The 27,275-nt window shown below is 39.1% G+C and overlaps 2 protein-coding genes and 1 gene segment (V, D, J or C); 2 read left to right on the forward strand and 1 right to left on the reverse strand.

The window, feature by feature from the left end:
- Positions 1-9,399, forward strand: part of LOC139343199 (uncharacterized) — a 198,360-nt gene extending 188,961 nt beyond the window's left edge. The window contains 16 exon segments of the mRNA XM_070980691.1: positions 62-397; positions 474-746; positions 938-1,234; positions 1,327-1,638; positions 1,761-2,045; positions 2,237-2,533; positions 2,626-2,937; positions 3,060-3,344; positions 3,537-3,824; positions 3,917-4,228; positions 4,317-4,601; positions 4,760-5,086; positions 5,194-5,511; positions 5,930-6,217; positions 6,394-6,542; positions 9,268-9,399. Of these exon segments, the coding sequence (XP_070836792.1) occupies positions 62-397; positions 474-746; positions 938-1,234; positions 1,327-1,638; positions 1,761-2,045; positions 2,237-2,533; positions 2,626-2,937; positions 3,060-3,344; positions 3,537-3,824; positions 3,917-4,228; positions 4,317-4,601; positions 4,760-5,086; positions 5,194-5,511; positions 5,930-6,217; positions 6,394-6,542; positions 9,268-9,399 (4,496 nt within the window).
- A 437-nt stretch (positions 9,400-9,836) lies between these two features.
- LOC139343216 (immunoglobulin gamma-1 heavy chain-like) lies at positions 9,837-14,132 on the reverse strand. The gene is made up of 6 exons (XM_070980720.1): positions 13,786-14,132; positions 12,685-12,758; positions 11,349-11,639; positions 10,837-11,112; positions 10,392-10,691; positions 9,837-10,235 (listed from the first exon to the last, which is right to left on the reverse strand). Exons 1-6 carry the CDS (start codon positions 14,130-14,132, stop codon positions 9,883-9,885), a joined length of 1,641 nt encoding a protein of 546 aa, XP_070836821.1. The 3' UTR covers positions 9,837-9,882.
- Positions 14,133-17,749: 3,617 nt separating this feature from the next.
- On the forward strand, positions 17,750-25,327 carry LOC139343214 (immunoglobulin mu heavy chain-like). The segment is given in 8 exon segments: positions 17,750-17,789; positions 17,881-18,181; positions 18,271-18,284; positions 22,631-22,678; positions 23,577-23,873; positions 23,955-24,302; positions 24,411-24,728; positions 24,832-25,327. Coding segments are annotated over 8 exon segments (1,758 nt in total).
- The last annotated feature ends 1,948 nt before the right edge of the window (positions 25,328-27,275 follow it).

Here is a 27,275-nt window from a genome sequence, read left to right on the forward strand (position 1 = left end):
GTTTTGTTCATGGTGAAGGATGAGAGAGGTAATGGCTTTGTCTTCTTTGTTTATCATCCAGGACCTGCAGTTACAGCTCCATCAGTGGAGATCAGGAGATCTCTCCCACATTTGCTGAAGGGACACAGTGCAGTGCTGGAGTGTGACATCACCAAACTCTCCACCAGTGACCTTTATGTCACCTTTCAAGCAAATGGTGTTGATATTTCTGACAGACAGTATGTTGAACTTCCTGAAGCCCCAGGCCTCCATTCAATCAGCAGACACTTCACTGTCCCACCAAGTCACTGGAAGAAAGACACAAGTTTCACCTGCAAAGTCAATCAAGGCTTCTCCAGCAACTTTGAGTCAAAATCAGTAGGCGGTATTTTTGGTGAGATGACATAACTTTCTTCCTGTTTGATGTTTTACATTCAGTTGGGAAATTGATTCAATGATGTACTGATTCATGTCTCTTTTAGTGGACCCATCAGTGGAGCTTCTTCTGGTCCCCAGTGAAGACTCAGGACCACAGAGACTATTTTGCTCTGGATGGGGCTTCAACCCTCAAATTAAATGGTTTTCTGAGTCTCAGCAAAGGTCTCCATCAACTAATGACATCAGCATGGGTGCAGATGGACGCGTGTCAGTCACCAGTCGACTTCATATCCCTCAAACAGAGTGGAAAACAGGGAAGGTCTTCACTTGTGAAGTGTCTGACAAATCTCTGAACAAAACAGTTAAACAGGACATCAGCCTCTGTTCAGGTAAAATGAAATGGAAAGTATCAACATCAGCTTTTGGCTGTGAACTGTGACCATCCATAACTGGTTTTGACTAAAGTATCACATCAATACATTCTTCATGGACAGTATATGAGGCATCGTTTACAATAAATGACTTTACTTGTGATTTGGTTCTTGCTTCATTATTCATTTCTTTTGTTTTCATATTTCAGCTTATTCAAGTACAGCTCCTTCGATTCAGGTGGAGATTCCCAGCTTCAAGACAGTCATGATGGCAGAATCTGAGGTGAAGGCAACGTGTTTGGTCAGCACTGTTTTTGATGCCAAGCTGACCTTGCTGATGGATGGGACGGTCTCACCAAGCAGCAAAATAAACCATGCCACAAACGCAACTCATGTAGTCGGTGAAGTAACAGTTCCATCAAGTCAATGGAAACAACTCAAGTTTATAACATGCAGAGCTGTCCATAAGTGCTTCTCATCCACTGAGAGGACTGTGAATCTTTCAGGTAAGACGACTGTACAACATTTCAACTGAGTGTTTTGTTCACGGTGAAGGATGAGAGAGGTAGTGGCTTTGTCTTCTTTGTTTATCATCCAGGACCTGCAGTTACAGCTCCATCAGTGGAGATCAGGAGATCTCTCCCACATTTGCTGAAGGGACACAGTGCAGTGCTGGAGTGTGACATCACCAAACTCTCCACCAGTGACCTTTACGTCACCTTTCAAGCAAATGGTGTCGATATCTCTGACAGACAGTATGTTGAACTTCCTGAAGCCCCAGGCCTCCATTCAATCAGCAGACACTTCACTGTCCCACCAAGTCACTGGAAGAGAGACACAAGTTTCACCTGCAAAGTCAATCAAGGCTTCTCCAGCAACTTTGAGTCGAACTCCACTGGAAATATCTTCGGTGAGAAGACTTTTTCTGATTTCTCTCATTTGTAGTTGAATTTATCTTGATATTTTATACTTTATGAATCTGTTTAAGTTACTACACTGAAAAACCGATGCACTGATTTGTCTCTCATGTAGTGGACCCATCAGTAGAGCTCCTTCTTGTCCCCAGTGAAGACTCAGGACAGCAGAAGCTCTTTTGCTCTGGATGGGGCTTCAACCCTCAAATTAAATGGTTTTCTGAGCCTCAGCAAAGATTTCCATCAACTAATGACATCAGCATGGGTGCAGATGGACGCGTGTCAGTCACCAGTCAACTTCATATCCCTCAAACAGAGTGGAAAACAGGGAAGGTCTTCACTTGTGAAGTGTCTGACAAATCTCTGAACAAAACAGTTAAACAGGACATCAGCCTCTGTTCAGGTAAAATGAAATGGAAAGTATCAAATTCAGCTTTTGGCTGTGAACTGTGACCATCCATAACTGGTTCTGACTAAAGTATCACATCAATATAATCTTCATGGACAGTATATGAGGCATCGTTTACAATAAATGACTTTACTTGTGATTTGGTTCTTGCTTCATTATTCATTTCTTTTGTTTTCATGTTTCAGCTTATTCAAGTGCAGCTCCTTCGATTCAGGTGGAGATTCCCAGCTTCAAGACAGTCATGATGGCAGAATCTGAGGTGAAAGCAACGTGTTCGGTCAGCACTGTTTTTGATGCCAAGCTGACCTTGCTGATGGATGGGACGGACTCACCAAGCAGCAAAATAAACCATGCCACAAACGCAACTCATATAGTCAGTGAAGTAACAGTTCCATCAAGTCAATGGAAACAACTCAAGTTTATAACATGCAGAGCTGTCCATAAGTGCTTCTCATCCACTGAGAGGACTGTGAATCTTTCAGGTAAGACGACTGTACAACATTTCAACTGAGCGTTTTGTTCACGGTGAAGGATGAGAGAGGTAATGGCTTTGTCTTCTTTGTTTATCATCCAGGACCTGCAGTTACAGCTCCATCAGTGGAGATCAGGAGATCTCTCCCACATTTGCTGAAGGGACACAGTGCAGTGCTGGAGTGTGACATCACCAAACTCTCCACCAGTGACCTTTATGTCACCTTTCAAGCAAACGGTGTTGATATCTCTGACAGACAGTATGTTGAACTTCCTGAAGCCCCAGGCCGCCATTCAATCAGCAGACACTTCACTGTCCCTCCAAGTCACTGGAAGAAAGACACAAGTTTCACCTGCAAAGTCAATCAAGGCTTCTCCAGCAACTTTGAGTCAAACTCCACTGGAAATATCTTTGGTGTGAAGACTTTTTCTGATTTCTCTCATTTGTAGTTGAATTTATCTTGATATTTTATACTTTATGAATCTGTTTAAGTTACTACACTGAAAAACCGATGCACTGATTTGTCTCTCATGTAGTGGACCCATCAGTAGAGCTCCTTCTTGTCCCCAGTGAAGACTCAGGACAGCAGAAGCTCTTTTGCTCTGGATGGGGCTTCAACCCTCAAATTAAATGGTTTTCTGAGTCTCAGCAAAGATCTCCATCGACAAAAGACATCAGCATGGGTGCAGATGGACGCGTGTCAGTCACCAGTCAACTTCATATCCCTCAAACAGAGTGGAAAACAGGGACGGTCTTCACTTGTGAAGTGTCTGACAAATCTCTGAACAAAACAGTTAAACAGGACATCAGCCTCTGTTCAGGTAAAATGAAATGGAAAGTATCAACATCAGCTTTTGGCTGTGAACTGTGACCATCCATAACTGGTTTTGACTAAAGTGTGACATCAATACATTCTTCATGGACAGTATATGAGGCATCGTTTACAATAAATGACTTTACTTGTGATTTGGTTCTTGCTTCATTGTTCGTTTTCTTTTGTTTTCATGTTTCAGCTTATTCAAGTACAGCTCCTTCGATTCAGGTGGAGATTCCCAGCTTCAAGATGACAGAATCTGAGGTGAAAGCAATGTGTTTGGTCAGCACTGTTTTTGATGCCAAGCTGACCTGGCTGATGGATGGGACGGTCTCACCAAGCAGCAAAATAAACCATGCCACAAACGCAACTCATGTAGTCAGTGAAGTAACAGTTCCATCAAGTCAATGGAAACAACTCAAGTTTATAACATGCAGAGCTGTCCATAAGTGCTTCTCATCCACTGAGAGGACTGTGAATCTTTCAGGTAAGACGACTGTACAACATTTCAACTCAGTGTTTTGTTCATGGTGAAGGATGAGAGAGGTAATGGCTTTGTCTTCTTTGTTTATCATCCAGGACCTGCAGTTACAGCTCCATCAGTGGAGATCAGGAGATCTCTCCCACATTTGCTGAAGGGACACAGTGCAGTGCTGGAGTGTGACATCACCAAACTCTCCACCAGTGACCTTTATGTCACCTTTCAAGCAAATGGTGTTGATATTTCTGACAGACAGTATGTTGAACTTCCTGAAGCCCCAGGCCTCCATTCAATCAGCAGACACTTCACTGTCCCACCAAGTCACTGGAAGAAAGACACAAGTTTCACCTGCAAAGTCAATCAAGGCTTCTCCAGCAACTTTGAGTCAAAATCAGTAGGCGGTATTTTTGGTGAGATGACATAACTTTCTTCCTGTTTGATGTTTTACATTCAGTTGGGAAATTGATTCAATGATGTACTGATTCATGTCTCTTTTAGTGGACCCATCAGTGGAGCTTCTTCTGGTCCCCAGTGAAGACTCAGGACCACAGAGACTATTTTGCTCTGGATGGGGCTTCAACCCTCAAATTAAATGGTTTTCTGAGTCTCAGCAAAGGTCTCCATCAACTAATGACATCAGCATGGGTGCAGATGGACGCGTGTCAGTCACCAGTCGACTTCATATCCCTCAAACAGAGTGGAAAACAGGGAAGGTCTTCACTTGTGAAGTGTCTGACAAATCTCTGAACAAAACAGTTAAACAGGACATCAGCCTCTGTTCAGGTGAAGTTCAAACACAATCCACGGTCATATTAATACATTAAGTGCAGAATAAATACTTGCACTATATTTCAGAATCATCCATAAAGCATATGAGCCTTATTTCTCATGATCTTTACTTGACAGATGCATTGTCTCCCTCCATCATGTTTTCTTTTCAGTCACTCCAGCATCATCTCACATAGTTGGCGTGTATGTTCAGGGACCGCCACTCCAGGAGCTTCAGAACAAGGAACAGGTGACTATCACCTGTCATCTGATCGGCTCTCCACTTCATGATTTCACTATCAACTGGAAAGTCGGTGGGAACAAATATTTTCTCAATGTCCATATGGAGCCACCAGTGAGACACAGGAATGGGACAGAGACTTCTAGGAGTTTCCTCAATGTGTCAGCAGAGGATTGGCACGCATATAAACAAGTGTCTTGTGAAGGAAAGCATCGATGTTCCAACCAGAGCTATGAGGACCATATAAGAAAAGACAGAGGTAGAGCTATACATGAGAAACATTTGATTCTTCATCATTGCATCTGATTTGTAGAGCATTTAACCAAGAAACAAATTTACTTTTGTCTTCTTTTTGTGTTTCTCAAGAACTGTATCCACCAACTGTGAAGATAATACAACCAACTGACTCTGAGCTGTCTACGTTAGACGCCCTCACACTTCTTTGCCTCGTTTCTGGATTTTTCCCGTCTACCCTCGAAGTGTACTGGGAGGAGAATGGCCAGAGACTCCCTGCAACTCATTACACGAACAGTCCTGCGTGGAAATATACAGGCAGCAGCACTTACTCAATGAGCAGCAGGCTGAATGCATCCAAAACTGAAGACAAAGAGTCTACGTATTCTTGTGTTGTCAAACATGAGTCATCCGAAGCACCTTTTGAAAGCACAGTCAAGGATGTGTTTGGTGAGTTTGTTACAGTATAATGAGATATTGCGAACTGATCAAAATGATGAGTGACCTTTTCGTATTGTAATTAACGAAAGGCAGAGTACAAAACTTTCAGGCAGCAGCTTCTCAATTTCATCTTTCTCACCTGTTAAAATGGCAAAGCAGGTGATATCAACTTCACAGTTTTGAAGCAGGACCTTCACTATTTGAATCAAGTAGCTTGTGAAATAAATTCCTGTCAAATTTAGAAGGCTTCAGCTGTTGGTTCATTGTATCAAATGTAAAGGTGAAGCAGAAAAGAAGCATATCGCTCTCAGAACATTAGCTCTCATTTTGACTCTTTCTAACATGAAAGAATATAAATGTTCCTCAGATGTTTTTGTTCCATGTCAGTACTCATTCATTACAATAACTTTTATGACTGTTTTCTCAGCCACAGTGAGCTACAGTGAACCTTCAGCCACTTTGCTGCAGGGCTCTGGTGAACTTGTGTGCCTGGTCTTTGGCTTCAGCCCTCCATCCATTCGCATCACTTGGTTTCTTGATGATACCAAGGAGCTGTTCGTCTTCAACACTAGTGAACCCCACAGAGGCCCAAACAGAAAGTTCAGCATCCAAAGCCACCTTCATCTGTCTCAAGTCAACTGGTTACCTGGAGCAGTCCTCACCTGCAGAGTGACACATGCAAACACCACCCTATCCCTGAATATATCAAAACCAGGTGATGGTTCATCCATTGGTCTTTTTTGCACATTACAGATAATACGTATTATTTGTGTCTTTTTGGTAACTACCTGCATTATTACATTAATACCTCTTCCACTATTCCCAAAATAAATCTAACAGTTCACCAGCAATTTTATTTTATTTTACTTTTATTATTTAATTCTTCCACAGACATCATGGAGGACTGTAACGTCTTTGGTGATGTCATGCATGCTGATGTGAATGAAGACGTAATTGTGGGAAGCTGGTATATGGCTTTCACTTTCCTTCTTTTCTTCTTCATTGCCATCATCTATGGAGTCTTGGTTACCATAATTAAGGTAAGATATAGCAGTTGTAGTAGTTTGGGTATTTAAATGAATCTTCCAGTTCAGTATTTCATAAAACTTGTGTGGTTCTACGAACTCTTTTTTCTAGAATATTAATATTTTGGGGTGGTTTCATTTTAACGTTTCTTGATATGTAATTTCAATTTAACATTTCTTTCTAGGTACAGTGTGTGTGTGTGTGTGTGTGTGTGTGTGTGTGTGTGTGTGTGTGTGTGTGTGTGTGTGTGTGTATCGTACTCACCAAAATTGTCACCAGATCCTGATATATTCTTTTTGTTTTCTCCTTTTAGACTTCATGATGACCATCACAGGACAAATCCCATTTTATGATTCAAATATGAGAATTTTTAATGGCCTTATTAGCTTTAAAGTGGATTTAATGCATTGTCTTTTTCTTTTTAGGTCTTTGTTATTATATTTTATGGAATTATTATTGTTATTGTTCTTAATATATTTAGTTAGATATTTGGTGTGGCATGTATATAATAAATGTCTGTAAAAGGAAATGAGAACTGAATAAATAAATAAAAACAGATGAAGCTTTAAATTTGGACATTGATTTTCCTCATCGATTGCACTAAAACAAATGATGCTGATACAACACAAACTGAACTGCACATATTCAGAATTGTATGCCCCTTAATAAGTCTACCGGAAAAATACTGGAAATTGTTTCAGCCAACAAAGTATAGAAAGAGAGACATAGAAAGATCAAGAACACAAAAAAGGACACAGAAAACAAATAAAAATCAACTAATATGCACATTATGTACAAGAGTTTAAGAATACTGTTCCCATTAAAAAATACCATTGCCATGCTGAATTGCACATGAGAAAAACACTGTTGCCTCAAAAATATCAAATTGCACATGAGTCAAAGATCGATAATAAATACAGTGTTTGTACCATTGCACAGTTGAAAAACAGTACAACACAGTAAAAAGTGTGCCATGTTGCACAAGATGTCAAGGATATGAGCATATACTTGCACTAGTTGTCCTCAAGCACTCGCAGCTATCTTTTGTGGTCTAATTTTAAGAATGGCATTTATCTGCTATTGCAAATAAACTGCTCCTATTATGGCATCTAAAGCCAGTCACAATGTGATGTGAAAAATAATGCCGCAGCTCCTCTTATATACACTAGATGGCAGTCAGTGTTGAATTTCTCTCTCCTCTGTTACCATAAGAACACTCTCATATCTGCTTATCTTATTGATCTGAACTGACGAACACTAAAACCCTGGACTGAACTCGAGTTTTATACTCGCACCCTTTGTGAGCTCACTTGACCACACTCACAGAAATTTTGGTACTCCCTTGAGGAAACTTCAAATAGACAGGGGTACTGTTGCCACAGCTTATAGTTATATTGTTTGATGAGCTTAATAAATTCTGTGTATTTGGTAACTTAATTTACTCTGCTTCATTGTAGTGTTTTATATTCGTGAAATTGCTCACGCTGTCTGTGAGGATGTGTGTCTGCTGTGTGCATGTCAGCCGCTTCACGCCTGGATTCACACTGAGATGCAAATAAATGCAGTGAAACATGAGTCTCTTGCTTCGAGGAAGTTTATTTGTAGCTTTGACGGTTTCTACAAAGTTTCAATGCTACAGGTGTGGTCCCAGAGGTGCAGAGAGATGGGGGAAGTGACTCTCGAAAGATGATAGGACATTTAAAACCCTTCAGAGCTTAAGTGATGACAAAGGTTTATGGTGCGTTGACTTGATGTGGTGTTATTTCAGATGTTCTTAGATCCCTGCATTGTGACTCACACGACAAAGAAATCATCAAAAGCACCATCACTCACATTTATACTCCAAACCATATTTATAATAAGTATCATATCTATTAAAATAATGATGAAAGCAAAAATGATAAACAAAATGACCAAACATGAAAAGCAAAGATTTCAGTCAAATGACAAAAGGCAAACCACAAATAGAATATTTAAATGAAGACCTGTAGACGTCTCTGCTGTGGATCATCTCATCCTTTATTGTCTCTTCATCTGTAACAAAAAAACATCAAACAATGGATCAGTTTAATCTGGAGTTTGACTTCGCTGGAGATTTGACACCCAAATGATCTCTGTGTCTTAAACAGAGCAGATTTGCTGCAGGTGACTGATGTTTTGTAGCTATCATATGAACTGTTGGACTGGATGGTTGATTTGTTTGAAGAACATTTTTTAAGAACTTGCAACAAAAGCTTTATCCTCACACAGCAGGACCTGTAACTACCTGTGAGTTCTTGCTTAAAGATGGCCTCTGTCATGTGTGTCATTCATTAAACAGTTCATCTTTATGTATGTGTGGTGGAGCATTGAAAACACACACAGCAACACATTTTCTGTGGTTGGAGATGCTCTTCACTCTGCTGCTGCTAAATGTTCATCAGCCACACATGAGATGAGAAAATAAATGGATGCATTCATTTGGTCTCCCTTGTCAGGATCATGTTCTCTGCACAAAGTGGACCAACCTGGAAAAGTTGGCAGTCCATCACAAGCACAGACAGAAAATCACTAACTGTCAGATGAATATCTGCAGACAGTTTAGAGTCTTTTCTTCTTCATTCTTGTCAGTGAAGATGAGAAGAAGCTGTCGCACCCACAGAGAGACAATGCTAAGATGAGTAAATCAGTAACTGAGCTTTATTTGAGAGCTTGTAGTCTTCAGTCCTCAGAAAAGGCCTGCATGTTTACCTTGAGCAGGCTGAATATCATGCTATAGACGAGAGAGGATATGAAGAGGAATATGAAGGAGGAGGTTGTGGACCACAGACTGCTGAACTCATCCTCTTCAACGGCATCGTCTGTGCAGCTCAGAGCAAAACTCAGATTTGACACTGGATCAACATCTAAGAAGAGGAAGGCATACGTGGTTAGATGACAGGTGTGTGTGTGTGTGTGTGTGTGTGTGTGTGTGTGTGTGTGTGTGTGTGTGTGTGTGTGTGTGTGTGTGTGTGTGTGTGTGTGTCTTGAACATGTCGTATGTTTCTCCAGTTCAACAGTGAACAGTACAGTGTACTACTGTGACTTTGCGCTTGCTTTTCAGCTTGTTTTAAAAATACTGATGTCATTCATGAAGGTGTCACACAAATGTATTCATGCAACATTTATTTGAAACAGTCAGCACACTTGTCAAGCTGTTAGACACTGTGACAAAGACAGATTGAAACACAACACGATGACGAACAAAACTACACTGACATGTTGACTCTTACTTGTACAATCACAAAGACTGCTGACAGCACAGAGTGCACAGCTTCCCGTGGCAGAGACAGAACAACACATGAGCACAAAAGACCACATTTAAAGCTGAATCTACTATTTGTCACATTCAGGGAAGTTACCCTGAGCCTTAGACACTTCTCGCACTGTCGTGGAGTCATTGCTGCCAGCAGGCCAGACGATGCACTCAAACCTCCAACTGTTCCACTTTTCCTTGGTGGTGGTGTAAACACTTGTAACTGAGTAGCCATTTTTAGTCTTCTGTGGGAGGAAGTTAATGCCGTCATTGTAGATGCCAGTCTTTTGTCCACTATGTTCTGACCAGGCGATGTAGTAATCCTGCTGCACAGGACTGGAGACCAGGCACACCAGAGTGACCTCAGCTGAGTCTCCTTGCTTGATGACCTCCTCTGGGAGGATGTGGACCGTCACACTGGGCTTCCTTCCATCTGAAAGAGACTCTCAGTTTACAAAGGAGGATCATATATAAGCTTTATGTTTGCTTTACATAGATTATAATATATGTTTGTATGTGAAGGGTGGCTGCCTCTCCAGACTTACAGATTGGTGTTCTACCAACCAGTCTCCATCACTCACTAACATACCTCCTGGCTGGACTGTCAGATCTTGATTGACTTCAGTCATATCGTCTCTAATGGCAGAACAGCGCACTTTGTTGACTCTCAGCCACTCAGTACGACTACGAGTCATCGTGCTGGTTTTGATTTTCCCTTCGGTTGATTCAGCAATGTTGTTGGTCACCTTTTGCCCATCAATTTGCCAAAAGATCTTAATTTCATTTACATCAGTCTCACTTTGTCCAGTGACGATGCACTCCAGCTTTGCCTGATTGCTGCTGAACATGTCTTTGGGACTTGGTCGGTTCAGTGTCACTGTGATAGGAGCTACATAAAGGAGAGCAACAGAGAAAGACATTTCTTAACTTTTGGAAATTCAGCACAACAGCAAAGACTCATTCTGTGTACTATTATATCAAGCACAGTGTTAAAAGTACAGTAGTATTATGTAATGACTGTAGTGGCCATGTACCTTTAGAGGTCTTCTTTGTATATGTTTGTTCTTTGTGCGTCACCTCACATGTGTAAACAGCTTGATTGTCCCAGTCTGTTTTCTCGACCTTCAGGACACTGACAGCTGAATTTGTTAAACTGGACTCCCATGTACTGAAGTCATTTACAGAGTTTGCATCCTTTTTCCATTTGACAGACAATTCTTTCAGAAGAACATTCTCAATTGTGCACACCAGAGTCTGAGTGTCTCCGTTTGGCACTGATACCAAAGTTATCTTTGGAGGGATTGGGGCCACTAAGTTTGAGGAAGAAAGAGAGCAAATGGAGATTTTTACATTTTAACTGACATCAGTGCATAATTATTCATTTCTGAATTTTAAGAAAAACATGTAAAATACCAGACAGATGAGGGTAAACATGACAAACAGAAATTATTACTGAATATTTTCAAAGAAAATCAAGATGAACAAGGTGTCGCATGCAGACTCATCGGCATAAGAGAACCATGATAGGAAGTTAAAAATCACATACTTTGCACTTTCAAACTTTTCTGGCCTCCAGGGTGAGTCACAGAACAATCAAAAGACTTCCTTGAATCCCAGTCAGATTTTGATACTTGGACCAAACTGACTCCTGTATATTTGCTGTTTCGCTCTGCTGTAGGATATTGTACAGAAGTCAGACTGGTCCCACTGGCATCGGTCCACTGGAAAGTCAGACTTTTGGGGTAGAAGTCATGGGCAAGACAACCAACAGTGATTTTATCATCAGGTCCAGATGTCCACTGAACCAAAGGGAACAGAGTTGGTGATACAGCTGTTGCTGTGAAAGAGGAAAGGTTAATATCAATATAGGTCAGTTTAAAAACACAGATGATCTATAGCTTGTCTAAAAGCAAATTTGTTATCTTTATAACCATGTTATCATTATAACAATGACACAGACAGAATCAGTGTCACTGTTAACGTTAAAATGCTGCTGCTGAAGCATTAAATAATCCTCATCTTTTCTCTGCTTGGATGGCTAACCAACAATGATTTTATCTCTAGTCCCAGAGTTGCACTGACCCTAAGGAAACGGTCATTTTTTTGAAGTTTAAAATAATTTAAATACTAATTGACATACATTTTCACAGATAATCAATTTCACACATAATCTACTTAAATTCGGCTTAGATTTCTAATTATTTTTTAAACCTCAGAATTAAAATATGCAGGCCCAAAGTGTTCAATATTATACATATATGCTTTAAAAATCTATTATTTAATTATATCTCATAAATGAATAAATCTTGATTAAATGATATGGATTACATCAGTAAGTTAGCAACTGTGGCCGTAGCCAGTTTAATATAATTTCTTTGATAAGTGAAAAATAAATTATTATCATTGTTGTTGTAGTTGTTGTTGTTGTTGTTTCACAAAAACGAACAGAGTAGAACTAAGCCTTCCATCAACATTAAAAACCAGAACCACCACACTGCTCTGTGCACTCAGGACTATGTAATTGTATTGAGAATTATTAGTACTATATACAACATAAAAGCATGTATTCAATTTGCAGTTATTTAATGGTAACACATATTGACCCTGTATCTAAACAAATATAGAATGTATGTATGTTGTTGAATGTTGAATGTATGTTGAGATTTGTAACTTCTTCTTTTTTTTTCTTTTTTTTTTTAAGCAGGTATGATGGAGTACGATCAATATCCACAGTCATACAAAATGTTTTGAAGAATAATGTGAATAAAAAGATGCTGCTCCATTGTGTAAACTCAGTGTAAACAAGACCACAAATTCAACTTCTCTACCACCATCCAAAGTAAAATAAGCCACGAAAAATCTAATGTAGGTGTGTAACTTACCTGAAGATACTGTGACTTCAGTCCCAGGACCCCACTGTTCGAACGCGTCACAGTGCTGCATCTCCATTCGCTGCCTGAACAAAAACCTGACGTACCACAATAATTTATTAAAACCTCACAAAGTGTTTTGAATACACAGAAGTACTGGTCAGTGTCAGGCCCTGGTCTCATCCTATGAACATGTATTTTGTGTTGATATTCAATCAGTTCTTACACTTATGATTAACTGGAAGATAATATTTACATCTGTGCACCAACTGTGACTTTAAACTACTGATAAATGAACTTTTAACAGCTAATCTTCTTATTAAAAATAAGAAACACAGTAGTTACCTCATATTCCCATGAGAAATCCTTTGTCCTGTCCTTTCTTTCCATCACAAGAAAGAGAGTGTAAGATTATTGCTTGGAAGGTTTTTGTATGGATCTATATCTCAGTGACCCTCCAACCCAAGTTATCACTATGACAAACTCGAATACAAAAACCAAACACTGTTTCCTGCACTGGAGACTCAGGGGACCTGTATTTTCAACAGTGGGTAAGAACAAAACAAAGCTTCAATGCTAATCAATAAAAATATATGTAAGGTTACAAGTTGGTGCATTTTCTTTTTGTATTATACTTATTTTTCATTCTGTTTATCAGTATTATTATTTTAATTTACACCCATGATTATCTTTCAATAACATAGCATGGTATATATTTAACCAACATTTTGTATTATTAAAAACTGCAATATTGCTTAGAATTTTGTATAATCTGGTCCTTTTGGCAGCCGTCAGTAGATATGATGGGTCAAGAAAGACAAAGATGATATTTTGTTGTATTTTGTATGGGCTTTACCCTTATTGTCCCAATTTGCTTCAAACTCATGCATGGGCGCAACTATAAAGACTTTCCGTCCCACCACTGTGTGCTGTGCAGCTGAGGACAAGTTGTGACAGAAGTATAGTGTGGACAGATGCATCACATATTCTGAATTAGGGCTTATTTTTAAACTTGTATTAGGTGGTTTTGCACTTTCTGTCAGTCACTGTCACACTGACATACAGTATGCTGTGGTTTGTGTACAGCTCTGTGGCTTCCTGTTTCACTGTGGCTTTCGAGCACAATAATAAACAGCAGAGTCTTCAGTCGTCAGGCTGTTCATCTGCAGATACACCTGGTCCAAGTTGTTGTTTCTGGAAATGTGGAAGCGATTCTGTACTGATCTGGAATAATCTCGAACGTGTCCACCTGTAGCAGAAATATGGCCAAGCCACTCCAGTCCTTTTCCTTGAGCTTGTCTGATCCAGCTGATATGAGAATCATCATCTGATATTCCTACATATGTGCAGGTCAGTTTGTGGGATTCTCCAAGCTCCTTCACCACTGGCTCAGATTCGGTCAGACTCTTACTGCTAACACCTGGAGAGAAAAGCAGTTTGATCACAGCAGAGCCAAACATAAACCTTGAGATAGAAAATAAAGAGTTCAGAAGTGTGTATTCACCAGAAATCAATGATAGCATCAGAAATATTATACACGTAGTTAAAGTCATAGTGAAAATGTCTGTTTGTCTGGTTGGTGGTTTGGTTTGTCTTCAGTTTGCTGTGAAGCTAAATAAATATGGACGAGGGCAAGATTTTGCATTGACTCCTCCTCACAGAGCTGAAAAAAGAAAGAATGTTGAACTGAATGTAGCAGCTCAAACAACTGAATGTCCTGACAAGATAACAAGATATTGTTTCATTTTCCTGACAGATTTATGGAACTTGCAATAAGAATTTTTAAAAAAAGCAACATAAAGTTCCACAGTGATAGAAATACATCCAACACTGTAATATCTTCTAGATTTTTCTAGATTCTGTTCTGTAACACTGTATTTTTCAATAACTATGTGCTTACATCACGTAAAGACTTGTTGTAGTATATATGCATTCTGCCAGTGACGGGTGAGCTTAAAGGTGAACTGCACAAGCTGAAAATTGTGCTTGTGCTGCCATCTACTGGCATCTATGTGCATTGCCTCCAGTCAGCAAAGGACAGAATTTCTATTATTATTGCCTGACAACACATCACAGAGGTGTGGTCACAAATGCAAAAGACTTGAATCGTTCAGCCCACAGAGGTCAGTGCAACACTGCCGTTCTTCCATGCAGGATTAAGTGTTAAGAGTTTAAAAAGGTTCGCTTCAGTGACTGAATTTGATGTTGGAATAAACCGAAGGATAAAGTGTTTAATGGTTGAAAAAAAAAGTTCAATGGTTGAAAAAAATTCTCCTTCAGATAGATTATAAATTATTTATACAAAAGTTAAAGGTAGTTAAAATTAGCTCAACCATCAACATTACAGCAGTAAAATACAACATACACATTAAAGCAGTGATATTAATCCAAAAATACCAGACATGACAGTAAAACACTGACAGGGATCATTTTACTGCACAATGAGTACTTTTATTTTATGTACATTTTGCTGATAATACATACTTTTACTTACGTAAGGTTTTGAATGCAGGACTAGTGGAGTTGTGGAGTATTAGTACTTTTATTCAAGTAAAGGATCTAAGCATTTACTGCCAATAAATTCCAAAAACCTTTATGAAGGCTGTGATTCATCTGCCGCTGAGAATATAACCTGCCCTCTCATAAAACAATAATGACAATAACAAAAAGTGCAACACTAACAGCAGACGTCCATGTCTTATAGTTTAACTGCAGCCAAATGCATCCTTGTAGGTCCGCTTGCTGTAATGCAGTCGCAGTTCAGCGAATGTCAAATTAATTTGCGTGTGTGTGTGTGTGTGTGTGTGTGTGTGTGTGTGTGTGTGTGTGTTTTCATGTGTTAATTTCTTTAGTTGTTGTTACATTTGTCGTCAGTTCTCACAACTTGACCCCTTCTTTCTAAAAGTTGCTGCTCCAATTGTGGTCAACTATATTACAGACATTTTTAACCTGTCAGTTTTAAATGGTAGAGTTCCTAAGGTTTAGAAAGTCGCTTATGTAACACCTTTGCATAAAGGTGGTGGAACTGCTAACCTAAATAATTACAGACCTATTTCTAAATTATCTTGCCTGTCAAAAGTTTTGGAGTCTCTTGTCAATAATCAACTAAAATGCATCAATTAGGATTTAGGGAAAGACATAGCACTATTACTGCAGCCACCTTTGTTTTAAATGACATTATTACAGCCTTAGATAGGAAAAAACACTGTGCAGCGCTTTTTATTGATCTCTCAAAAGCATTTGATACAGTGGATCATGTACTGCTCTTAAAAATACTTCATAGTCTCGGGTTTGATGACTTAGCTTTTAAATGGTTTTCAGAGTTATCTTAGCGACGGCCAGCAGTGTGTGTGTATTGGGGATAGTAAATCTGAATTTGTGCAATTAGCAAAAGTTGTCCCACAAGGCTCCATCCTGGGGCCTCTTTTGTTGTCACCTGTATACTAAGGTTGGGTGACCCTCTCTCAGTGTAAGATGGGAAAGACACACGTTTTTTTTTTATTTATAAAGCTCTTATTGGTCTTTTACCTTCTTACATTAGTTCAATGCTCTCTTTTAATGTGGGTTCTTATCATACTCGGTCCAGTGATTGGATCATGCTGCAGGTGCCAGCTGTTTTTATTGAACTTGAAAAATCCAGTTTTTCATATTGCACACCTGCAACATGGAAGAACATGCAGAGCCATTTAAAGCTTTCCTCATTTTTATCCATAGGGCAATTTAAATCTTTAATTGTTTCACACTTTGCTTCTAGGTGCTCCTGTTTTACTCGATTAATGTTTTTAGCATTTTTACTGTCTTTACTCATTATTGTTGCTTTTATTTTCATTTCATTTCATTTCAAATGGTTTCTTCTTCCATGGCTTTTATTGCTTTTTCTTCTTACTCATTTTTATGTTTTATGTAATTTTCTCTTTGGCTTTTTCCATGTCTAAGTGCTTTTGTTTTTATTGTTTTAATCAGCTACATTGTAAATGAAGTCTCTACCTCAATGTATTTTCTGAGTTACAGTAAAATAAAGGTTGAATGAATGAATGAATGAATGAACATTTTTAGTTTAGTGTGACAAACCTAAATGATAAAACCTGTAAGCCACACCGCACGTATTGAGTGTTTTTTCTTTAGGTAGGTAAATAGGTAAAATGTGGTGATAATTACAAAAACTAAAACTGTTTTGATCCAAGCTAAAGAGTTTATGTTTCTTTTCTTTTCTTTTTTTTATGTTGTCACACAGGTTTCAGTTCCCGAGCGGCTGTTTTTCTCCAGAGGTTTCTCTGTATGTCTGCAAACATCTGCAAACACTGAAACCATTAAAACTCTATTATGCAAACCAGCATAAGTTTTCAGACAGTTAACATGATCCTGGCTGCTGTCACTGTATTTCTGTCTGCAGCAAATACAGGAAGTAAGTACAGGAAGCGGGCAAATAAATGAATAAATAAATAAATGTTGCACCTACAACAAAGCTGTGCTAATATGTTTGAAGTGAATCATGAATGTGATGAAGGAGGTGCTGCCAGAAAATAAATTCTGTCAGGAAAACAGCTCACATCATATTTAAAGTGTGTTTTAATGATTTGAAAACATGCTAAACACACTCTTGGTGGTTGCTCCTTTTGTTTCCATGGCTGCACATCATCATTGTTATTGCAATCTTGATTTAATTAATATGTTTTCCACTGTCCATGATTCATGTTCATATTCACATTAAGAATAGTAATAATGATCCTTATCATTGTTTGCAAGGCTACAAGAATTAACATCATGTTTTAATGTTGAATTGTTGTCAATAATCACATTCAGGCATTGATAGTTTACAGTAAAAGCAAAGTTAACAGTTGAGTGTGTGATGAAATTCAAATCTCATATGTAAAGCAGAGGTGATTTCCAGGCATGTTTTCACTCTGCAGATATAACAACAGTCAACAGACTCTTCTATTGGCTCCAGTCAGACCAACATTGATGCTTCACATGTTTGATTCTATGCAAACTCAGTGAGCTTCCTTGTTACTCAGCTATAAAAACTTGACATCAGGCTGTCAGTGGAGTTCACAGCACGTCACTTTCAACATCAAGCATGTTTTCTGTAGCTCTGCTGCTGCTGTTGGCAGCTGGATGTGAGTCTCTCTGGATTTGCCAAAGTCAGCAGTTCTTCTTTTGCAGTATAACTTGATCATTTGCTCCAAAACATTTTCCCTTTTTTAACAGGTGTGAATTGTGAAGAGTTGACACAGCCAGCCTCTGTGACTGTGCAGCCAGGTCAACATCTGACCATCACCTGTCAGGTCTCTTATTCTGTTGGCAGCTCCTTTACAGGCTGGATCAGACAGCCTGCAGGGAAACGACTGGAGTGGATTGGAAGCAAATATACCATAGATTCATACTACAAAGATTCACTAAAGAGCAAGTTCAGTATTGACTTAGACTCTTCCAGTGACACAGTGACTCTAAATGGACAGAATGTGCAGCCTGAAGACACTGCTGTGTATTACTGTGCCAGAGATCCACAATAACACAAACCATCAGCAGACCTGAACAAAAACTCCTCAGTGCCTGAACACTTGTAACATGAATCCACAAGAGGATGAGCCCTCAGACCCGAGGGAGGGGGGGTGTTCCCCTGAAGGCGCTCCTCCAGCTTCTTCCTGTAGCTGTCCTTGCCTCTCCTTATTTCCTGTTTCAACTCCCTCTGCACCCTCCTCAGCACATCTGTGTCCCCTGATCTAAAGACCCTCTTCGTCAGGGTCTTTCAGTTCCAGGGACATCCAGCGTTTGTTGTATGGGAAACACTGTGTCTTCCTTATCAGCACATTGTTTTCCACACAGAAGTTAATGTACTGTAGCCCATAATGCAAGTTGTTAAACTGTCAATGTCCTCTCTGCGTGGATTGCACAACACATCCCAGTTTTTTAAACTGTACCAGCTCAACCTTGTTATTCTGCATTTGGGTTTGATCCCCTTTCATCTGTGACACAGTTTTGACAGTATGAACTAGCCATAAACATAAACCCAGCAGACATTAGTTCCCGTTTGGAGGAGGCGAAGGACTTTGATTCTGTTTTGCATTACTTGCACCTGTTGGGATGATTCTCTGGACTCTGGATATCTTAACTTCCTTTGAATCCCTCATTTATCCTGAAGACTGGTTTTGGGAAATTCCTGATGTGCCAAGGGAATTGGAGAAATATGTTCCCTTAAAGCAAGGCTGGAGAAGCTATCAGTTCGTTCTCCTTCAGTCCCAGCTGCCCAGCCATCAGACTCATTGACTGCTAGCCTCCTGTCAGCTCCAGCCCTTGAGCCACAGTCATAAGCTACAGCTTTCTGTTCAATGGCACTTCTGCTTGATCTCTGGGAAGTTGTCGGCACCGGTAAAGGGCCAAAAGTTAATCGTTTTAATTATCACGTGTATTGTGTGTTGATTACTTTAAGTTCAGTGACCCTCTGCTCTTGGTGCCCACTATGGCCTTCTTCATTCTCCTGATGGTGAAGCTGCCCTCAGTCAGGAGAAAGATGCACATCAGCTCGACCCCTCTTCATAGGCTATTACTTGCTGGTAAGGAGTCTGAATGCAGACATATAAAATAATGAATTTGAAAATGAAAAACTTTAATGTCTTTTAACAAATCTGGAAGAATTTGGGGGAAGAATTTTTTGCTAGCTGGCTAGCCACCAGCAAAACTAGCCACTGCTAGCTGCTAGCTGCTAGCCACCAACGAAACTAGCCACTCCTAGCTGCTAGCCACCAGCAAAATCAGCATGGGGTATGCTGGTTATACCAGCATATGTTGTGTTTTGATGCTGGTTCACCAGCATCACTAGCAACAACATGCTGGTCCACCAGCGTTATTAGCAACATCATGCTGGTGTACCAGCATAGCTATGTTGACTCACCAGCTAAACCTGCATCAATCCAGCATAAACCAGCATAGACCAGCATGGAAATGATGCTTGTCTATGCTGGTTTTTCTAACAGGGAGATTTGAGTAATATCCTAGTAACAATATTTTCATAGTGACATATTTTCTTGCATGGTTAGAAATCCAAACAGACGCTACCTCCTTTCAAATCCGCTTATAAGGCCTCTCTCACTGCTACATCCATTGTTCCTGCATTGTCTGTAACAGCAATACCGTGATGTTTATTCTTCTTCCACTCTAAAACAGCAAATTTCAAAACCTCTGCTATGTTGGGGCCAGTGTGTGATTGGAAAACAGGCAACATCTGTAGGACAAAACTTGTCATTCCCTACATGATCTGTGACTGTAAACTAACTCTGGGAAGCTCCTGAAGTCCACCCATCTGTGGTTATTGAGATGCTCTCTGCTTGTTTGAGGTTTCTGTGTCACTTTAGTGTTTTTCTCTTGTTACAGAGCTGCTATCACTGAATCACTAAAGTGTAGTCTCCATGTCACTGCATACTTTGGCTCCAGCGTGTTTTCTAATCTCTGAAATCCATCATTGTCAACCACGGAAAACGGCCTAAAGTCTTTGGCTCTATACTAATCAATGCATCTTGTTATTTCTTCAGGTCTTGGATGAAAGTGGAGCTCCAAATGCTTCTTTCAGGCTCCTTTGGCCTACTTGAAGTTTTGTTGTTGTGAGTTGAGCTTTTGATCTTATCCCATGCGTCTTCTCGTGTTTGATGCCTCAAAAATTTGTCTATAATAAAGTGCATAATCTAATCAGTCAGTCAATATCTAATATCTAATAGAAATGCAATCAATATTGTGGAACATAAACAAATGAAAAAAATAAATCAGATTTTTTTTTTTAAATAAACACATTCGCAGGGAACTTTGACGTTAAATTTTAACATTACTAGTGAAACTAACACGAAAACAAAGAGCAGTTGTGTGTCGTGAGAGCCAGTGTGCAGCAGAGTTTTTGCAAGCCATTATTTCACAGTGCTGGATATTGCACCACAGTGATACATCCTGTGACAAAAACCCCTTTCCACTGATATGGAAATGTTGCGCTTCAAAAGAGTAAAGTTTAAGTATAAATACATACAAAATACTAACAATTCACTATATCAGGCAGAGGTATATGAGCATGTGACACAGTGTATCATTGGGCTGGCCACATGATGTATGGTAGAACAAAAACCTGCCCTGAACAGAACTGAGGCAATAAGTCACTGTCTCATCAAGAAGAATACAGGACATCCAAATACCAGGCCACATTTACAAGACACTGAAGAAGGGTGATTGTCAGTGGAATAGTAAAAGAATAACCTGCATTGTTTTTTTCAATTTTTCCCTGAAATCGTCAGATAAGATTTTTTTACATATACTTTTTAGCAATTCAAATCATTTCACATACTGGAAAACAAACAGTAAAAGATTAAATAATTTGGTCCACTTACACTTAATTTTAGGTCAGATTAATGAAAATATGTTTTAAATATGTTAAAGGTCAGAAATAAAGTGTCCTTAAGCATTTAGTTATATCAACTATAATTTGTCCATCACTTTAAATGTACCTTTATGTTAACACACACACAGTTTTAAAATTTAAAGTTAGACTCAATTTAGAGATATTATAAAAGGAGAAATGAAAATGTACGTATATGTTGGACTTGTGGTCATCAACACTCTTACTGGTTAGTATTTATATAACACAGAGGACACAATCCTCATAACAGCAGGTGTTTCCTCATCCAGCGAACAAACTGAAACTTAAGACTGAAAGCCAAAAGCTCAGACATCAGCACTGATAATACATGAAAATACACTACAAAAAAGTAGGCTGCAGAAACTGGATTTGTATGTTCTCAACATGGAAATAATTAATGACTAAACCATGAAACAGATACCATTTGTTTAAACCACGTTTCAGTCTGAAGCCGATTACCAATGTGTAATACCATTTTAAAATGACTATGAGGAGTACAGACTACTGTCTGTTGTTGATTATCAATCTGGCAACTGGAAGAGCCTCAGCACACATCATAGAACCAAAAAATTAACTTTGTTAATACCACAAAACATTCATTAAAAGAGTAACTCTTTGGACCTAAATAGTGTTGTTTGGAGTTAAATTGCAGTGGCAACTCTCATAAACTAAACGTACAACACCTTCCTCACCTGTGTTTCATATGTCATTGATCATGTGTTGCCCACATTGTTCACTCAAATAGATCCCATATGCATTTACCCTGTGGGCAAACACAGCTGAAACACAGAATTTGCCCACTCTGATCCCATGTATCCTACAGACAGACACCTGTGTTTGGCCTATGTACTTCTTGATTGTGTTTACACATATCTGACTCCTTTGGTAAACCCAAATGGTTCCCATTTGTGTTGCCCATTCCAAGTCCATGCACTAATTTCCCATTAGTGACCCAATAAGGACCCATATAGCCAGCCCATCAAGGTAGGCCCAAGATAAAATGTCCATTTTCAACTCAGATGGCTAGTTAATGGATTACAACATTAGAGAAACGGAGCTCTTCATCAGAAAATCATATCAAGCTTAATAGTAATACAAGATGAATGAAGTGGATGTGGTTGTGTGAACTCCATGCTGCAGGAACTGGAGCTGACAGGAGGGTCTGATAAAGCGGAAGCCTTCACTAACCGTCAGGAAACGCACTAAATTTTATGTAACGCAGACCAAAGGAAATAAATAACTCAAGGGAAGTGGTTAAGGAATAGCACAGTGGGAACTGAAAACATACATGTGAAACAACACTTTTAGTATTTTTATTAGAAGTAACTTATAATATATCACTATCATGGCTAATTTTACAACTGGGGGAAAGGGACACAAGTCACAGTAAGTTCTGGTAAGTAATAATAATATATCTTCTGAGTGAAGACAACTCAGTATTTACTATTGTCATTTACATTTATAGTAGACCTCAGTTATGGACTTAGACTTCAGGTGCATCAGCGACATCTTTAAGGTGCTATTTTTTGTATGTTGGACACGTTGACCTATGACACTGTGCAGGTGTTTTTGACTACTGGGGGAAAGGCACGATGGTTACAGTTACATCAGGTAATTCAATCTTTTTTTTCTCTAATGCATCCAGTTGATTTAAAACAGTATTTCTTAAGTTTTCACTCTGTTGATTTCTGTAATATTCTATGTTAAATGCGGTAATACATGAAGTTAGATTGTCATAAACGACGACTACCACTTTTCCTACCATGGAACAACAGAGCTAAGATTTATACCATTTAAAATTTACAGACTGTAAAATGTCATGTTCAACTTATCTCTATAGTAAAGTTTTAATAATGTAATGTAAAATCCAAACAGGGATTTTCTTAGTCAGTCTCACCGGTGGATATTTATGTCTTGTGCATTTTGGGTAATTTAAGTGGATTTTGTAACAGTGGGATTAATTACATGTTGAGCTCAACATTAGTAGATGTAAACGTTTCACACTAACAGCTAAGTAGAGTCAGTACTGTGCCATGATCCTTTTGACAACTGAGGAAAGGGTACAACGGTCACTGTTTCATCAGGTAAGAACACACTTTAACCTCATACAAAACTGTTGAATTTCACCAAAAGTGATATGTTTCTGTGAGAATATGACTGCAATCAGCTCATTTAATGGATGTTTACTGAGTGGACAGCTTCTTTAAAATGAAAAGTATACTAATGACAAATTATTGTCAAAGCTGTGGGTTTAAAGTATAACTTACATGATAAAACGGCCACAAATTATATTGTCGAGGGAGGTTTGTGCAAAAAAATAACATAAAATAAATGAGCCGTGTATAGAAGGCGCTTGAAAGTATTAAAAACTAATACCTTCAGTGTGGTGCTTTGTTACACTATTGATCAATTGCATTGACTTTTCCTTCCACTTTAAGGAGACAATTGCCTCATGTTGCATTTTTAGATGTATATTTATTTTATGACACGTTTGTTTTTCCTCTCTCAGCCACTTCAACTGCACCAGATGTGTTTCCTCTGATACAGTGTGGTTCTGGGATTGGAGACATGGTCACTCTTGGCTGTCTTGCCACCGGCTTCACCCCCTCCTCAGTGGCCTACACATGGAGCAAAGATGGTGAGACCTTGACAGACTTCATTCAGTATCCTCCGGTACAGAAAGGCAACTTTTATATGGGGATCAGTCAAATCCAAGTGAGGAGAGAGGACTGGGAAGCAAGGGAGCCTTTCCAATGTGCCGTGACTCATCCAGCGGGAAATGGCCAGGCTGATTTTATTAAGCCAAGTAAGACATATACATATATATATATGCATAGAAACATACATATATGTGTCTGCTCTATATTTGTGGGTGTTTGTTTTTCAGCGGTGCGCTATGTGTTGCCAACTCTTACGGTGTTGACCTCCTCTGATGAGGAAAACAAGGCTTCCTTCTCCTGCTTTGCCAAAGATTTTTCACCAAACAATTACGAGATCAAATGGCTGAAAAATGACGAGGACATCCGCAACAAAATGTATGAGCTCAAAACACTGTCGAAGGAAAGAATGGGTGAGAATGCAACTACACTGTACAGTGCAGCGAGTTTTCTCACAGTGCCTTTCATTGAGTGGAGTCAGGCGGGTACGACATTTACATGTCAGTTTAAGGGGACAGGTGAAAACAACATTCCAACGTTTGTGAATTCATCTGTGACCTTTAAAATCCCAAGTCCATGTGAGTAAATTACCACTTTTTCTTTCAAAATTGTTTGCAAATTGAATTTCAACTCAATTTTTAGGAGATTTCTGTTCAATAATTGTCCATGAATTCCTCACTCAACAGGTGGCGGCTGCACTGAAGCAGATGTGGAAATAACGATCACTGGCCCCACACTTGAGGACATGTTTTTACACAAAAAAGGAAAGATAGTATGTCGAGTCCAAGTAAACAAGCCATCTCTCGGGAAGATTTGGTGGGAGGATGAACATGGAAACGAAATGATTGATTCTTCAATGAACCCCGTTAAAGAAAATAAAAAAACATTCAGCCTATCGCTTGACATCTCGTATGACGAATGGAGCCACGGGATAAAGCGCTACTGCACTGTTGAACATTCAGACTGGATGGAGCCATTTAAGAAACTCTATAAGAGGAATATTGGTAAGAAAAGCTTGTGTGTAATTCCTCTTGTCATGTCATCAAACAAGTTATGAGTGTATTTTGTAGCAGGGCAGGGGGCCTAATTGTTCTCTCATGCTTTCAGGAGGACAGACTCAGCGTCCTTCAGTGTTTATGCTGCCTCCAGTAGAACATACTAGAAAAGAAACAGTGACCCTGACTTGCTATGTGAAAGACTTCTTCCCTCAGGACGTTTTTGTTTCTTGGCTTGTTGATGATGAGGAAGCAGACTCAAACTATGAGACCCACACCACAAACCCTGTAGCAAACCATGGATCCTATTCTGTGTATGGCCAGTTATTGCTCAGCCGTGAGCAGTGGCAAAAGAACGACGTGGTGTACAGCTGTGTAGTTCACCACGAGTCTATGGTTAACACAACTAAAGCTATCGTCAGGTCCATCGAGCAAAGAACATTTGAGAAAACCAACCTGGTCAACCTCAACATGAACATCCCTGAAACATGCAAGGCTCAGTAGATGTTATTTTGTGTCGCTGTGTCTTCTGCTGTTTGTTGAATGTTTGTTGCTTGTGATGTGACATTGTGTTTGTCTTCAATGCAGATTCAAAATCCAAATAAAAAAAGCACTCTGCTGATGTATGTCCCATGCAGTTCATGTCTTTATTTAACCATTTTTTTTAGCTCCATGTTTATTTTAAGTGTCCTGTCACAGTGCTTTCCTAATGCAGCACAGGTTTGATGTAGATATCAGCTTGTTCAAGTTTAAAGCTCTGTGACAATCACAACATATCAAACTTTCATCATCATGCTGTTTTCACGACAATAACCCCACCACCAACTCACAAAATTTAGTAAAACATTAAAATTAAATGAATCATATTTGTTCATGTTTAATGTAGATGGTGTATTAACACTGTTTGTGTGACTTGTCTTTGTGTATGTGTGCTTCCTCTACTGGGTCTTGCCCCACAAGCACCAAACAACTGATTATATATGGTTGAACTCCCGCTCTGTGGTCTGTCAGTCATGCATGCCACACTGTTAATGAAGTCCTTCAATGACAACTGAAGATCAGTGTAGAACCATTTTATTATTCTATTTTACTGTTTAAAAAAAACAGTACACTCATAGCAGTGCAATAAGTTACAACATCTATCAATTCAATTCAATTCAATTTTATTTGTATAGCGCCAAATCACAACAGAAGTTGTCTCAGGACACTTTCCATATAGAGCTGGTACAGACTAAGCTCTTTTATCTACAAAGAAACCAACAATCAGTACTGTTTTGTTCTTGTTTTGTTTTTTTGCTTAGTGCTTGCCTGTCTAATTCTTCAAAGAGGTCTGACCTATGAGGCTCGAAAAAATATGTGACCCTACTAAAGGAAGTTAATAGATTTTGTGTCATCACGTTGTCATGTGATCAATTGTTCAAATCTGGGTGTGCGTTGTCTCAAATATTAACTGATTAATTACTGTCCTCTGCATCCAGAGTTCCTGATTCAAACTAACCACCACTGGAACACTGCCACTGAGGAAGAAGACGATAACATGGGAGACACAGCCCTCACCTTCATCCTTCTCTTCCTCATCACTCTGCTGTTCGCCATTGGAACCACTGCTTTCAAGGTAATAATGAGTTGTGCACTGAGAACTAGAAAAAGATTTATGTTCCACTTTTGCTTTAAGTTTTTCCTGAACTATGAAGGACATCTGAACAAAGATTAGGCCAGCTTTCAGGATCTGTGCACGTAAGTTTTGGATTTTATGATGCAGCAATGTAACTGTAATGCATATGGGGGTCATATTACACATTTATAATAAATGGTGGCAAATAGCAATAATTTCATCATTTTGATGCAATTTTACTAATTCATTTTTTTCTGTCTTTTCAGGTTAATTGAAACATGAACTTTCTGAGGAATAAAAGTATTTTTCAGAGAATTTTTCACAATTGTCCTTTTTTGATTTTGAGAGCTTTGTGTGTTTTTGAAAATAAATATTTAAATGAACTGCTGGTGTTGCTCCTTCAACTTTTTTTCCATCTTCTGCTATTTTGAAATTGTTCATACCATCTATGGTTTCACATATAAAAGTTCAATACAAAATATTTATAATATATATTTTATTATATATTGTGTGATATGCTGCTTTGTTCATCACCTCTCCAGCAGCTGGAGTCAACAGCCCATGTTCAACTCAATATGTAAATTCACAGATTTTACACTTGGTTAGTTCTTGAGTCTATTAATAATAGAGAACTAGAACTAAAACGTTTACAAAAGTCATGAGAAGCCATGTAAAACCTATGTGATAACATATACAAATTGATATGAGACATTTGAATGTGCCCTGTTTCTCTTACTGGTATAACCACACCTCTTCAGGTGTATGTGATGCACCGTTGCACTTTGCATTGTTTCACTTCTGTATTTTGATACTTTTTGGGGACCTGGGTGTGCTTGCTCCTTTCCCTGATCACTGTGCCCTGTCACGCTGTAGCATCTGTGCAACAGACCTCCAGCACTATCTCCACCTGATCCCACCAGACACTGTAAAAGTACAATGCT

The sequence above is a fragment of the Chaetodon trifascialis genome, chromosome 15, assembly GCF_039877785.1.
Source record: "Chaetodon trifascialis isolate fChaTrf1 chromosome 15, fChaTrf1.hap1, whole genome shotgun sequence".
NCBI lineage: Eukaryota > Metazoa > Chordata > Actinopteri > Chaetodontiformes > Chaetodontidae > Chaetodon > Chaetodon trifascialis.

Bases quoted from the DNA above. Each gene is read 5' to 3' on its own strand.
- LOC139343216 (XM_070980720.1), bottom strand. From the start codon at position 14,132: ATGTTTGGCTCTGCTGTGATCAAACTGCTTTTCTCTCCAGGTGTTAGC. The intron at 10,692-10,836 runs GTACATGGCCAC...TCCTTTATGTAG, and splicing joins TACAAAGAAGACCTCTAAAG to CTCCTATCACAGTGACACTG. The intron at 10,236-10,391 runs GTATGTTAGTGA...AGTCTCTTTCAG, and splicing joins TCTGACAGTCCAGCCAGGAG to ATGGAAGGAAGCCCAGTGTG.